The following is a 13,726-nucleotide window of genomic DNA, read 5'->3' as shown; positions in this document are numbered from 1 at the left end:
TTTATTAAATGATGCCCAGTTAGAGAGGGGGAGGAGGAGGGAGAGCAAATTTGTCACCAACATTTTTCCAGATACTAACAGTAAATTTATGATAAAGAAACCTAACTATACACACACCGTCGCTTTTGAAGCTAAGTGTTTGTAATGCATCTTTCTCTATTTTGAGCATCACACTTAATCATAAATAAATAAATAGCTGGAAGAAGTTGTGTATTTGAATCAAAATTCTGGTGGGAAAGAACATCATTGGTTTGGTTTTGTGGGTTTATCGTCATTTTTCTATAAATGATAGACTATATGGCGGTCAGTATTAACTAGGTGGAAGAAAAACGCGTGAAGACCATTACTTTTGTATACACGTGGGTTTTAGTTTCTTTTCTATATCAGTGAGTCATCATATCTTAATGTTATAAGGATATTTGTATCCTCGAGTGTCGGAGGCAAAGTAAGTCGTTATTGTTGAGGAGAACTAAAACAAGAAAGAAAAACCGCAAAAGAAAGCAAGCATACTATCATGCGGCAATTGATATACTATTTGTATCACGTATACCTGAACACACTGTAATTCATACGCTGTTCGAAAAGGTTTTCATGACTCTCATTGTAATATCAATATTTGATGGCATACTGTGTTGTGTGCGTGTGTGTTTGTGTGTTTGTGTGTGTGTGTGAGAGAGAGAGAGAGAGAGTTATATCAGCAGATAAATCCTGTTCCGTGATAATCGGTACTTGACTTGGTCAACGCAGATTAAAACACAAATTTATAATCACAAACCCGGATATACGATCAAGTGGCAACACTTGTCACAAAGTCTGAAAAGGAATAGAACGACTAATTTTCCATTTCTAAAGCCAGCACTACAAGCTGTCAGTACGTTGTGTTCTTTAAGACTGAAACTTACAAAATTCGTTTACATTATTTTGACGTTATCAGCTTGTCAGAACTGAAAGATATCGTCTGCTGTAATGTCAGCTTCTCTATGGATGAAATCCGTGTCATGGATCATTGTCATCTGCGTCATCGATTTTCATACATCATTTTGTAAGTATTAAACAGTGCTTACTAGAACTTTGGTTTAATGTGTAGCATATGTTAAACGTTAAAGCATTACTTCTGATGAACATTATATCGGCATGCTAATCTTTATAACAGTGTGTATTGATTTATTAAATTTATTGACGCCGGTGGTTAGGACAAAAATGTTTTTCAAGCCGGTCTTCTCGATCTCTATGTATATACACTTAACTATGTGACATCTGAATTTGTACTTGATGCGTCAAAAGGTTTTGCCCAAAGGAAATGTGAACAACAAAAACAAAATATTTTTTAAAGCATTACTTGTTGTAGATCATCATCAACAATAGCAATAATGACAGTAACAATAGATGCAATTTCAATAGTTATAATTATTTAAATATATTATTATTATTATTATTGTTGTTTTAGTAGTAGTAGTAGTAATGGTTGTAGTAGTGGTAATAGTTATTATTATTATTATTATTATTATTATTATTATTAGCAGTAGTAGTAGTCGAAGTAGTAGTCTGATTTTTATTATTATTATTGAACTTCAGCAACATTTGTGTTGTCGTAGAGACTCATTAGGATGCCTAGAATAATTCAGGTTTCCAGGAAATATAGTTTTGGGGATAATGATGATATTTGAACCGACAGACACCCATTTTCTCTACATGTCCTATATTCTGGAACACTAACTCTTTTTATATGCAAAAAATTAATACCTTGCTTCTGTTTTTAATATTTCCTTTTATGTTCTCAATCTGAATATACAAAACAATGACTTTATGGAGGCAAATTTTGAATTGGGCATTTTTGCATCGGCTCTGTTGATGGTATTTAATAAAATCACAATTTAGGTGAATTGTTTTATAAACGTGTTTGACATATTTGATCACAATTTAGGTGAACCTCTTTATAAACATGTCTGACGTCTTTGAATTGGCAGAGAGTAGGAAAGAAACAACAGAAATCTTATTAAATATGTTTCTTCATTATGAATTACTTTTCGGGAGTAATTAAGATTCCTGTTAGCAAAATAAAGTTTAATGTTTGAAAAAACTTGCACGCTCTAGAATTCGTTTTGATAGTATAAAAAATATGTTGAGACGTTTTGTCTGAGAATAATCACGGTCAGTTCGAAACAGGTTGTTATGTTCTAAGTGCAGCTGTACACAGTGTAGTAATTCTAGAACTAAATTTTAAACTTGGCAACGCGTACTTTCGGTTTGCCTTTATTGCCAAAAATATTGTACGTTGGTGTATGAAAAAAGCATTACGCCCAAATCATTTTGAACAATTTTGAGTCTGAAATTTACAGATAGTTTGGACTGTATTTATTTTCAGATGTCATCATTATTTTTAAAAAATATTAATTTAGCTTGATAATCTGACTTGCGTAATAAACGCAGATATTTGAAAATATTGATTAAATGGAATGAAACATTCAAAGAAATGTGTAGATGAAAAATTGTAATAGTGTCAAATAGTGTTAAAAGTGTCAAACATTGTAATAGTGTCAAACACTGTACGCGGGCCAAACACAGCAACAGTTTCAAACATTGTTATAATTTGTCAACTACTGTAATATTGTCAGACATTGTTATAGTGTCACTGTAATAGTGTCAAGCACTGTAATAGTTTCAAGCATTGTTATAGTGTAAACTACTGTAATAGTGTCAAACATTGTAAGAGTGTCAGACATTGTTATAGTGTCAAACACTGTAATAGATTCAAGCATTGTATCAAACACTGTAATGGTGTCAGATATTGATATAGTTTAAAACATTGCAATGGTGTCAAACACTGTAATAATCCCAGACACTGTCAAAGTGTTAAACACTGTCATAGTGTCAGACATTGTGATCGTGGAAACATTGTAATGGTGTAAAACGCTGTAATAGTGTCAAACATTAGTTGGTAACCATGTATAGCACAAACATGTTCTTGGCATAACTAAAGCCCGCAGTATACAGGACTCGTGTCATAATGCATTACTCAGTGTTAACATACTTTGTTTAAAGCGACTAGTGAGATCCGTTCCATTGTTTCCCCGTCCAGAAGTCGAACATGTGATGTAGATTTGACTACTCTTACCTACTTCAGCTTGTATTCTGTCCATAGAGTCTTTGCTTTATTGGTGCACCTATCTCCCCAAAAGCTCCACTTACCCCAAAAGACTGCAAAAATGTGACATAAAAACTTTACTCTGACTTTCAAACGTCATAGCATCTATAATCTTTAAAATGCTATTGTACTTTTTTCCTCATAGCACGTATGATGTTCTAAAGTGCTTTTGTACTTATTTCCTCGTAGTATGTCTAATTTGTAAAATGTCTTCGTACTTATTTTTCTTGTAGTATACTCAATGTATTGCTTTTGTACTTATTACCCGTACATCTAGATAGGATTTGATCCATGGTTAGTCCTAAGTGTTTATGAGAACTCATGGTTTTAATAACCAACAGTCCATACAAGTTGTAGATGATGTTATTTTGATATTTTCTAGTTATGATGATTAAATCGGCTTTATTTTCAATTAAAATATGCTAACCATTGATGCGCCCAATAAATAATCGTATACAGATCTTCATGAAAAACACCATCAGCTAACGTTGGGTCCTCAACAATTATTAATAGTAAAGTAAAATCAGCAAAAAGCCTCATACAAAACTGAATATCAACGACGATGTCATTAATATACAGTACAATATGCGTAGCACAAGTATAGATCCCTGAAGCACACCAGCCACGCTATGTTCCAATCATCTATTAATGCTTTCTGTCTCACATTTGAAAGATGCTTTATAAAGAATTCCAATTATCCATCACCAATTTGGCAAAAACTTGCGTTATAAATTAACACTGTATGCCAGACTTTGTCGAAGGCCATGCTATTGTCAAATAAACCACTCCAATTATTGTTCGATTGTCGACTTCTTTGCAAAACATATTATACATATGGTATTAATCATTTGTAAAAATAGCTTAATCTATTGGAGTGTTACCATATTGCAGATGACTAATTAGGTTTCAGGCTGTATGTCAACTATACAACTGTATGAAGACACATTTTATAATCGGACACAGACACAACACAGACGATAATTATTGTGTAACTTAAAAGAACACTTTCATCATACCTATGGATAGGAATACCATTCGCATCTTTGTAGTTAATTGGAATCATGGAGGGAATTGCTAAAACGTTTCGTTAAATATGGTGATACCCCTACCCCTATACCAACCCATCTTCTATACCTCTTGCTCACATTCCCTGCAATAGTATTCAAATTAGTATTAATCACATTGAAGCTGCACATTTCAATCTCAAGATTAAAATGGCGGGGAAGGGGGGGGGGGCCGAATGATATCCACCCTGATTACTTAAGGTATAAATTGATCCATAGCCTTGTGCTATATTACAATATTTTTCGCCTTTGTCATGAAATAAGACCCAATTAAAAATAATCAATAACAAAAAAGGCATTTCTTACACGAGTCATTAGTTTATGATTGAGACCTATTTTAGAAGAAACTGGTCCCCCTTCTTAATCGACTGGGGTACTGTTAAATGTTTATGTATCGTTAAATCATTTAACTAAAATATATATGGAAGTAAACATCAAGTGTCAATATGATATTTAGCCAAAATACGCGGATATCGCATAAAAGGATCAAATTGTTTACATCCAGTAAATTTTATATTTTGAACAAATATACAATGTTAGGGCAAACAGGTGCAAAATATTTCATAAAACGAGATGAAACGTTTTAAGTAATATTAATATAGGCTTTAGACACGAGGCGTTTAATACCTTCATTGTTTCTCCTACAAAAGTACATTTGATATCCTCTAAAATGTAATTCTTTTTAAAATTGTATTCATAAAAATATTTCACAATAAATTAATTTAGAATTAAAAGTTATAAACTTCATATCTGTAGAAAAATAATTTCGTCAAGGGTACCCATCATTATGCACGTTAGTATTTAATATTTGAACACAAGTTTTAGTCTAAGAAAATGCAGCCTTTAACTTCTGAGTGAATTTAATTTTCTTTTGTTGCAAATTCATCAAAATAGATATTGTTCTCCAAGTCTTCCGTTGGACGATTCCCCATGTATGATTTATGTTACTATGAGAGGCTCGACTTTCCCATCCGTTTGAAAGTCCAACTGTATTCATGGATTATAAAAAAAACAACCTCGCATCATTTTCTTTCCTCTTGACTAAGTTTAATTTTGTGATTAAATGGTCTGTTTTGTACATCCTGAGTTACATAAACATTACGATCTGCAAATCTTATATTATACATTTCGATATAAAACTGATATATATATATATATATATATATATATATATATATATATATATATATATATATATATATATATATATATATATATATATATATATATATATGTATATATATATATATATAAGATATATATATATATATGGGTGTGTGTGTGTGTGTGTGTGCAATCTGTTATATATCTCCCACAATCTAAACTCAATTCTTTAATTGTTTTATTTACACAATATTTTTTTCAAGTTTTAAAAAGTACCTTGTTTATTTACTTTTCTAACTCGTAACCTCAAGCATTGGACCTTAATATAAATCCTTCCATGTATTTTCTTTCAAAATATTTCCAATTTTATTTATTTCCCCCAAAGATTTTCTCTAAATGTTGTCAGACAATCATTCATAAAGTTCTAATGTTTCAAATTCAATTTCCTTTATTTTGCCCGTTTCTCATTTATTTTCCTAATGCAGTAACCCATAGTTTTAGATATTTTTCATTCAGAAAATTTCAAAAACAATTGATTAACACAGGAAAGAGAAAAAAATTAGATGATCGTCTTTACTTGCCGATTTAGTATTTGTGCCGTCTACACAATCCGTGCCCATTTTTAATCGGATCCTCTGCTATAACGTCATATAAACATGAACTTCAATAACAGTTGGTTCAAACACGATGTCAAAGCAAAAATACTGCAACTTCTGAACTGTCATATGATATTTGTGATACAAGGGTGACTGTGCTATTACAGTGTTTCAACTTCAAGAGGTTTTTCTGGGCTGCAAATTTTGTATCTTAAGTCATGCAGTTTGTGTGGGTGCGGTGGAAGGGCTTTCATAAACTGGAAACCGATTACGCATCGAAAGTAGTCCCAAACATTTACCAATGTTTAAAAATGTCCAGATCAATATCTTGTAATCGTTTATGTCCAACCACTTGCAGATATCGACTAATATTATTTTGCAAAACAAATTAGCAAAATATTCATATGTATCAGCTTTAAGATGTCCAATGTACGTATAAATTCATATTTCAGTGAGTTTCTACGAAAAGATACTTTCTTTGACTTTACTATTGAAAAATATCCCTTGTTTAATGGACTAATCTTGCAGGTCTGTACCATTAGTTGACAAAATGCATATATTTACAAAATGTAGAACAATTGCATATGCATGTTCTTATAGAGGACCAATTGCAGCAAATATCACATCGAATTGACTATTAGCATGGCACACAGTCACAAGTATCAGATCGAATTGACCATTAGTATGGCACTCAGTCACATATATCACATATAATTTATCATTAGCATGGCACTCAGTCACAAGTATCACATCGAACTGACCATTAGCATGGCACTCAGTCGCAAGTATCACCTCGAATGTATCATTAGCATGGCACTGACAGAATAATAATTTAATAAATAAAGTGAGGAAAGCCTGAAGGGACAAAATGGAAGGGAAGAAATTCCTCAAATGATTACTATAATAACTCAAGAAGGAATGTTTAAAACGAAAGAATAAATGAATTCTCTATGAAATTTCAAACGAAAACAATTAAGAGATTAATCTACAATTTAAGCAGAAACATAAGCAAAATAAATGAATAATAAATACATGAATGAATGAGCCTACAAATTAAAAAGAAAAATGAGTAATGACTCATCCACAGATTGGATAATTAACCATTAAAACATAAAGAAACATTCAGTCAGACAAATAATTCAAGTATAAAAAATAAGTTAAGCAAAACGCAATCGGTGAAAAAGGAACAACAGTAAATAAACTCCATATAACTGTTGTTACACTTAGTTTATAATATAATCCTTAATTTCATCACAAATGTCAAATTGTATCATTTTCCTGACATGATTTTATCTCATATAGAACCGACAAAGTAATACGTGCTTTTATTCTATTGAACTTTGGTTAATTTACTAATAAGTTCCAAATTTATTCTGGTTACTTTCCTTTACCAGTTCCATATTTATCCTTTTTACATTTCAGTCTCATCTCGTTCTCTTTGGCTCGAAATCCTTCCGCGTCTTGATAACTGATGGCTTTGGTTATCCCCGCCTTAGAGATCATATATACAACTGCTATATTCATGTGTCCTGGGTCAATCTTTGTAACTCCCTTAACCAGTTTTGAAATTCTCTCCCTCAGAATTTCACCTTCGTCCTCCTCCACCCCTTGAACTAAAGGATTGTTTAAAATTATTTTGTTTTTATTAGGGGAGGGGGTTGAGTTCTGTTCGTTTTTATTTCTAGAGGCGCTTATGTGCCTTGATCTCTAGTAACTGACTTTTGTCATTTACATTCTTTGTGTATTGTACTTTTCTTTTCAGATAGTTCGTGATTCTAAAAAGTCAACTCTATCAAGTCTTCCATCCTTTCCTTTACTACCATTTCACGGTTTGCAACTAAATCAGGCTTAAAATATTCGAACAATCCCCACACAAAAGTTTCCATAATGTTATCATTTTCACAAAGGCTGGAATAGTAGATTTAAATCTTCATTAGAAATGCACTTTCCCCACCCCCTTTTAACATTTTGCTTATTTTCTTCTTCCACATGAAGTGCAAGTCAAGTACTGTATCTCACATACTTGTAACAAATGCCTGCATTCTGATAATTATACCGTTGTCAAGTTTGATTTTGTTGCTTCCCTTGGTATTTCCACTCACGTTTGAACTATTCTTTTCTCTGTAACGCCTATTTGTAATACTAACAGTTATTACACACTAACTGCCAAAACATACACAATAATGAAGAGAACTGGGTAATTAAAATGAAATAAGTCAAATAAACAAACCAAGTCTCTAAAGTGCATAACTATACATTTGAACAGAAAAGTACTATTACCCTTCAAAATTTTATAATATCAAACAGTGAGTATATCTGCTGATATATTGAATATTCACATAATCTCCAGATAACTGAAAACCATTTCAGTGAAAATAATAGCACCTTATCACTCCTAAATGTACACGGACACGTTAAAAGCTTCCACCACTAACCGTCGTTGCTATCACGCTCAATAACAACAAAAAATGTACTTATGCTATAATAATAATAATAATAATAATATATATATATAATTTTTCATGTACCACCTTCCTTTTGACAGGCTTTCAAAACTTCGCTCAAAAAAAACTCGCGTATCAATCATCAACATTGTCATATAATTTTGAATGGACTGCTGACAAGGCCGTCGATGGGAATGCAAGGGGGAGTAATCCGGATAGCTCCAGGACCTGCAGTGCAACAAAAGAAGAACATGGAAACCACACATGGGAGGTTGACATCGGCTTTCAAATCGTTGTAAAGAACATTACTGTTTATGGCAGAACTGATCGAGGTAGCCAACATTACTTTCAGTTTTTAAATTAAATCATTTTTATTTCATATATATTGTAAATAAGTTGTCAACAGTTGTAACCATTTTTTTATGTTTCTAGAAGATAATCATTAGCATCAAAACTATGTTCGCAGCTGCAGCTGATTATTACACATACGACCAAATTCAGGTTTCTCACATCTAAATCAATATCAACATTTAACGGTTACACATCAAACTTGTTTTTTGTCCACATAAACTACATATCTACTAATACAACATCAGTTGCCTGCCGACAACAAAGTCTCCAAACAAATAACTATAAGAGACCCATTATTTATTGAACGTGCTTAATTCACGACTATAAAAATAGGGGTGGGGGCGAGTAGTAAATATCTGTTTTCAAGAGAATATGCTTCCAAAATTATATGTATTCTCCGGCGAAAGGTGGGTGTTAGTTCCGCTCGTTTAAAATATGCTTTCGATGACTATCAATTTATTGATGGTATAATAATCGATTAATCCATGGCTATCTAAGAGATTATCGAGACTTAAACTCCTCTCTAAATGTTATTGAAAAACACAAACTCGACATTGCTTCAAAAAATTAAAAAAAGAAATATTTATGATTTTTAAAGCGCCTTTGGTATCTCGAGGTCAATACTGTTTTATCCGTTTTAATTAAAACTGTTAAGCTTTGACTAATGTTAATTCCAAACCAATGGAGTCATGGTGATTTACATGTCTGTAGATAATTTTAACCTCTCACTGGTGTCTAATTTTGAGGGAGGGAATCCTTTTTGGGCTATCACGAAGTGAGCTGTTTCATGCCGATCAGCTAGCCTCCGACATGTCCTAAACTGATCTTTTGCAACACTAGTCTTTCCTGTACTGCTCACCACTTCACGAAATAAACTCACATACCAGTGATAAGTTTAAAGTGCAAATTCATGATATTTATGTTTCCAATGAAGGAGATTCCTTATCCAGTATAAGATACCTTTACTGACATAACCCCAATACACTGTTCTGTCTTTTTAAATCAGCTCAGAATTTTACGTATTAAAATTACATGAAATAACAGGAGCAAAGAAATTGCATATGACTCGATATAAACAAATCCAAATAGAATCTAATGATATAGTAAGCACTGCACTGATCATTCAGGTTCATTTAAGGGTGGTAGTTTAAAACCAAGATAAAGATATAATTGTATAGGTTAGAAGATAAGAGACGCATATTATATTTAAATTCTTTCAAATACATTCATTTCATTCATTTACCCAAAACATCTCTCACAGTTATGCTTGTTTGCCATACAGAACTTAAGTATCTCTATTATAGTTCTAGAACATTGAAACCAAGAATACTAGAAAAAGACAGCCACGCAACAAATAAAATCATCTTTTTGCCGACGGCATATTTTCTTTGAAATAATTCTCTAAATTTGCTTATCAGTCACCCAGTGACATATAATTACTACTGTAACAATGAAATATCCGAAATATCATTTGCGCTTACAGAAATATACACAAAAATAACAGGTGGACATATGGCTCGTCTATTTAATGACACCATTTCCCTGGAAATGGAAACCACACCTGGGCGGTTGACATCGGCTTTCAAGTTATTGTAAAGAACATTACTGTTTATGGCAGAACTGATCAAGGTAACCACATTACGTTCCGGGTCAGATTTTTAATTTGAAGCATTTTTATGTCACATAGATTGCAAATAAATTTGTCGACAGTTGCAACCATTTTTTAAATTGTTTGTAGGAATATAGATAATAATACGCATCAGAGCATGTTAGCAGTTGCACTTGGTTAATACATATGTGACCAAATTTAGGATTTTCAGATTTAAATTAATATCAATATTTAACTGTTACACATTTAACTTGTTATGTGTCTACATGAACGAGATATATACCTATCCAAGTTGCCCACCGACGATAAAGCGTCCCGACAAATCACTGTAAGAGACTCATTGTTTTATTCAGCGTGCTTAATTCAAGACTTCATTAAATGAAAACCAGTGGGGGTAGTGGGCGAGTAACAAATATCTGTTTTCAAGATAATATACTTCCAAAATTGTATATATTCTGGGGAGACAGGTGCGGCTTGATTCCGCAAGGGTAAAATTTATTTTTGATAACTGTCAAGTTATCGATGGTATAACAATCGATTTATCAATGGCTATGTAAGGTATCATCGAGGCTTCTGCCCCTCTCTGAAGTTACTGAATAAAAGAGCGATCTAGCTTTAAGGAAACTAAAAACATATTTATGACTTTTCAAGTGCTTTTGGTATATCGAGGTCATTTCTGTTGTATTCGTTTCTATTAGAACTGATAGACATTTCTAATGATAATCTCGAACCATTGGAGACCTGATGATTTACATGTTTGTAGATAATTTTGACCCATCAGGTTTTTATTTTTTATTTTTAAGTGAGTGAACCAGTTTTTGGCTATCAGGAGTGGGCTGTTTCATGCCGATCAGCTAGACTCAAACAGGTTCTAATCAGTCCTTATGCAATACGAGTCTTTCCAGTACTTCTAGAAATAAACTAGTATACAGGTCATACGGCTAATGTGCAAATGCATGATATTTCCGTTTCCAATGAAGGAGATTCCTGATCCAATACAATAAACGTTTATTGACATAACCCCAATACACTGTTAAGTCTTTTCTAATCAGTTCAGAATTTTACGTATTAAAATTAAATGAAGTAATAGGGGTAAATAAGTTGCATATGATCTATTATCAGCAAATCCAAATAAAATCTAATGATATAGTAAGCAACGCACCCAACATTCATGTTCATTTAAAGATGGTATTTAAAAACAGTTTTACTGATTTTCAAAGAGACTCACTGAATTTATGGGGTATATCACATGCAAGACTCATCGGGCATCCATGCAGGCAATAACCTGGTGCGTGTCAGACACAACCAGTTATATTTTGTATTCTAATGTACTCGTGCAGAGGCAACATTAGGAAAGTCCATCACTTCGAAAGGAACCTGATATTATACTGCTTACAATCACATGCAATATGTTGATTTGAAATTCTAAAAATGGTAAAATAAGTGTGTCAGTTTCATTCAGTTTTAGGAACACTGTGTTTTGATTTAGTCAGATCTCGGTACAGGTATAAGTAACAAAGGGTCTGGCGAAAACAATAGTTGGTTACCTGATGACCGGGGCAATTCAAGTGGTTTGAATGAAAGATATATCTCAACATTGATGAGTATAATAAAAATATTTCTGTCAAATTACTTATATCCAACATAAATATAATTAATAATGGATTTTTAAATAAAATAAAATGAGCTTGTGATATGATGACATCACTACCACTAGAATAACCATTACCCCTCCCCTGGAAAGCACACTAGGAAAGAAGCTATCTTTTCGCATAATACATTTACCCTGGGCAAACGTACTTAGGTGTTTTCCCTATGGCAAATCACCTGACGTCGGTAACAATATTCATTTGGATACTAATCTTAGCTCATGTTCCGAGTCTATGGTCTTACACTAAATAGTGGAAAAGAGGGAAAGCGCGAATTTAGAAATAAATCAACAAATTTTATTTCTCTCGAATACAAAGTGAACATTTAAAAAGAACTTGGAGTATTGTGAATTAAATCCGAAATAGTCGTAGAAGTTATATTACACGTCCAAAAGTATAAGGTGTTCCAAATCGATTTCAGTGGTGTTACGAATTAATTCCAATACTGAATGTGTCGATGTGCAAATGGTCTTGATGTATTATAATGACATACCCCATAATATCTTTAAGTTAATTTACAATAATCCCAGAATAATGATTGAGTCCGAAAAGTCAATGAGTACTTTACAATTTCAGTGAGTAATTTAAATACAAACATCCTCTCAAATTAGGCCCGAACACAACTAAATGACTGATTTAGCTACAAATATTATAATAGGAACGAATAATTCTGAAAATCGATGTCCTGGACTTAAATCCAAGTAAACTTGATTTTAAAATGAAAAATAGTTAGGCCAAAACTCCTACCCTCAATTATGGGCAAAGTTCAATCACGTAGTACAAATTAAATTTATATAACACTTTTCCCATCAATATAATGAAATAAATTACTATACTATCCCCAACTCTTGCGTTGGCACAGAAAAAAGCATGCACAGTGTTAGGACTCTATGGTTATAAGCTAGGTCACAGAGAGGCTTAACAAACAATTTAATTCTCTAAAGCAAACAGAAAATAAAATGTAAGAGGAATTAACAATATTATGGATTTAATTCAAAATAATCTTAAAAGATCCATATTATTCCAAAATCAATAGAGTGTTCTAAATGTGTTCAGATTCTCTAATGTATTGATGTGCCAACATCCATGGTGTATTACAGTGCCGTTGTCCATTAGTCCATCTCTCCTTTAAATAAATTCACGATAATCCTCAAATAGAGTTTTGGTCCCATGAGCGCTTTGTTGTTTCAATGAATACTCCAAACAGATATCTCCTCTCAAATTATATCTAAACACAAATTTGAACACCTGTCCAAAAGACTATTACACCAATATGTCGCAATATAATCCCACGATAGACTTCACTAGATAGACATCTACATTTCATAATACCTGGCCACGTGACTTACATCGTAGTATTCACCATCAGCCAGTGAGAAATTACTTCAAGTTAGTCACAATGTTCAATGTATAGGCCTAACTCAACTTGTAAAGACCTATAAATGACTTAATATCTTAAAATAGAATCTATATTATTGGACAAAACTTGCTATGTAAGATCTTGTTTATAGATGGTTACTACAAAATGAAGAAAAATTACACACGATATAGATACAATCATGCACCAAACGTTGCACGACACACACACACTCACATACATATATGTATATGTATATATATATATATATATATATATATATATATATATATATATATATATATATATATATATATATATATATATATCACCATCAGCCTGGAAAAGACAAACGTCAGCGTGCAAGATACCACCATTGCCCCTTCCATCACAATTGACGGTGTCAC

General features: G+C 32.5%; 1 protein-coding gene across 5 annotated transcripts in view; it reads left to right on the top strand.

Moving 5' to 3' along the window:
* Nucleotides 1-797: 797 nt before the first annotated feature.
* LOC149796249 (receptor-type tyrosine-protein phosphatase alpha-like) overlaps nt 798-13,726 on the top strand; it is a 68,646-nt gene continuing 55,717 nt past the window's right edge. For 4 of the 5 annotated variants that reach the window (XM_089960886.1, XM_089960883.1, XM_089960882.1 and 1 more), the window contains exons 1-2: nt 798-1,042; nt 8,455-8,685. In XM_089960886.1, coding sequence (XP_089817012.1) covers nt 967-1,042; nt 8,455-8,685 — 307 coding nt within the window. In that variant the 5' untranslated portion in view covers nt 798-966. The remainder of the gene's footprint in view (nt 1,043-8,454; nt 8,686-13,726) is intronic. The other variant, XM_089960885.1, reaches the window with a different exon arrangement.

This window comes from Sinohyriopsis cumingii, chromosome 6 (assembly GCF_028554795.1).
Source record: "Sinohyriopsis cumingii isolate HCF-2022 chromosome 6, ASM2855479v2, whole genome shotgun sequence".
In the NCBI taxonomy this organism is placed as follows: Eukaryota; Metazoa; Mollusca; class Bivalvia; order Unionida; family Unionidae; genus Sinohyriopsis; species Sinohyriopsis cumingii.
The sequence above is the reverse complement of the archived record's forward strand: the minus strand, read 5'-3'. Positions and strand labels throughout refer to the sequence as shown.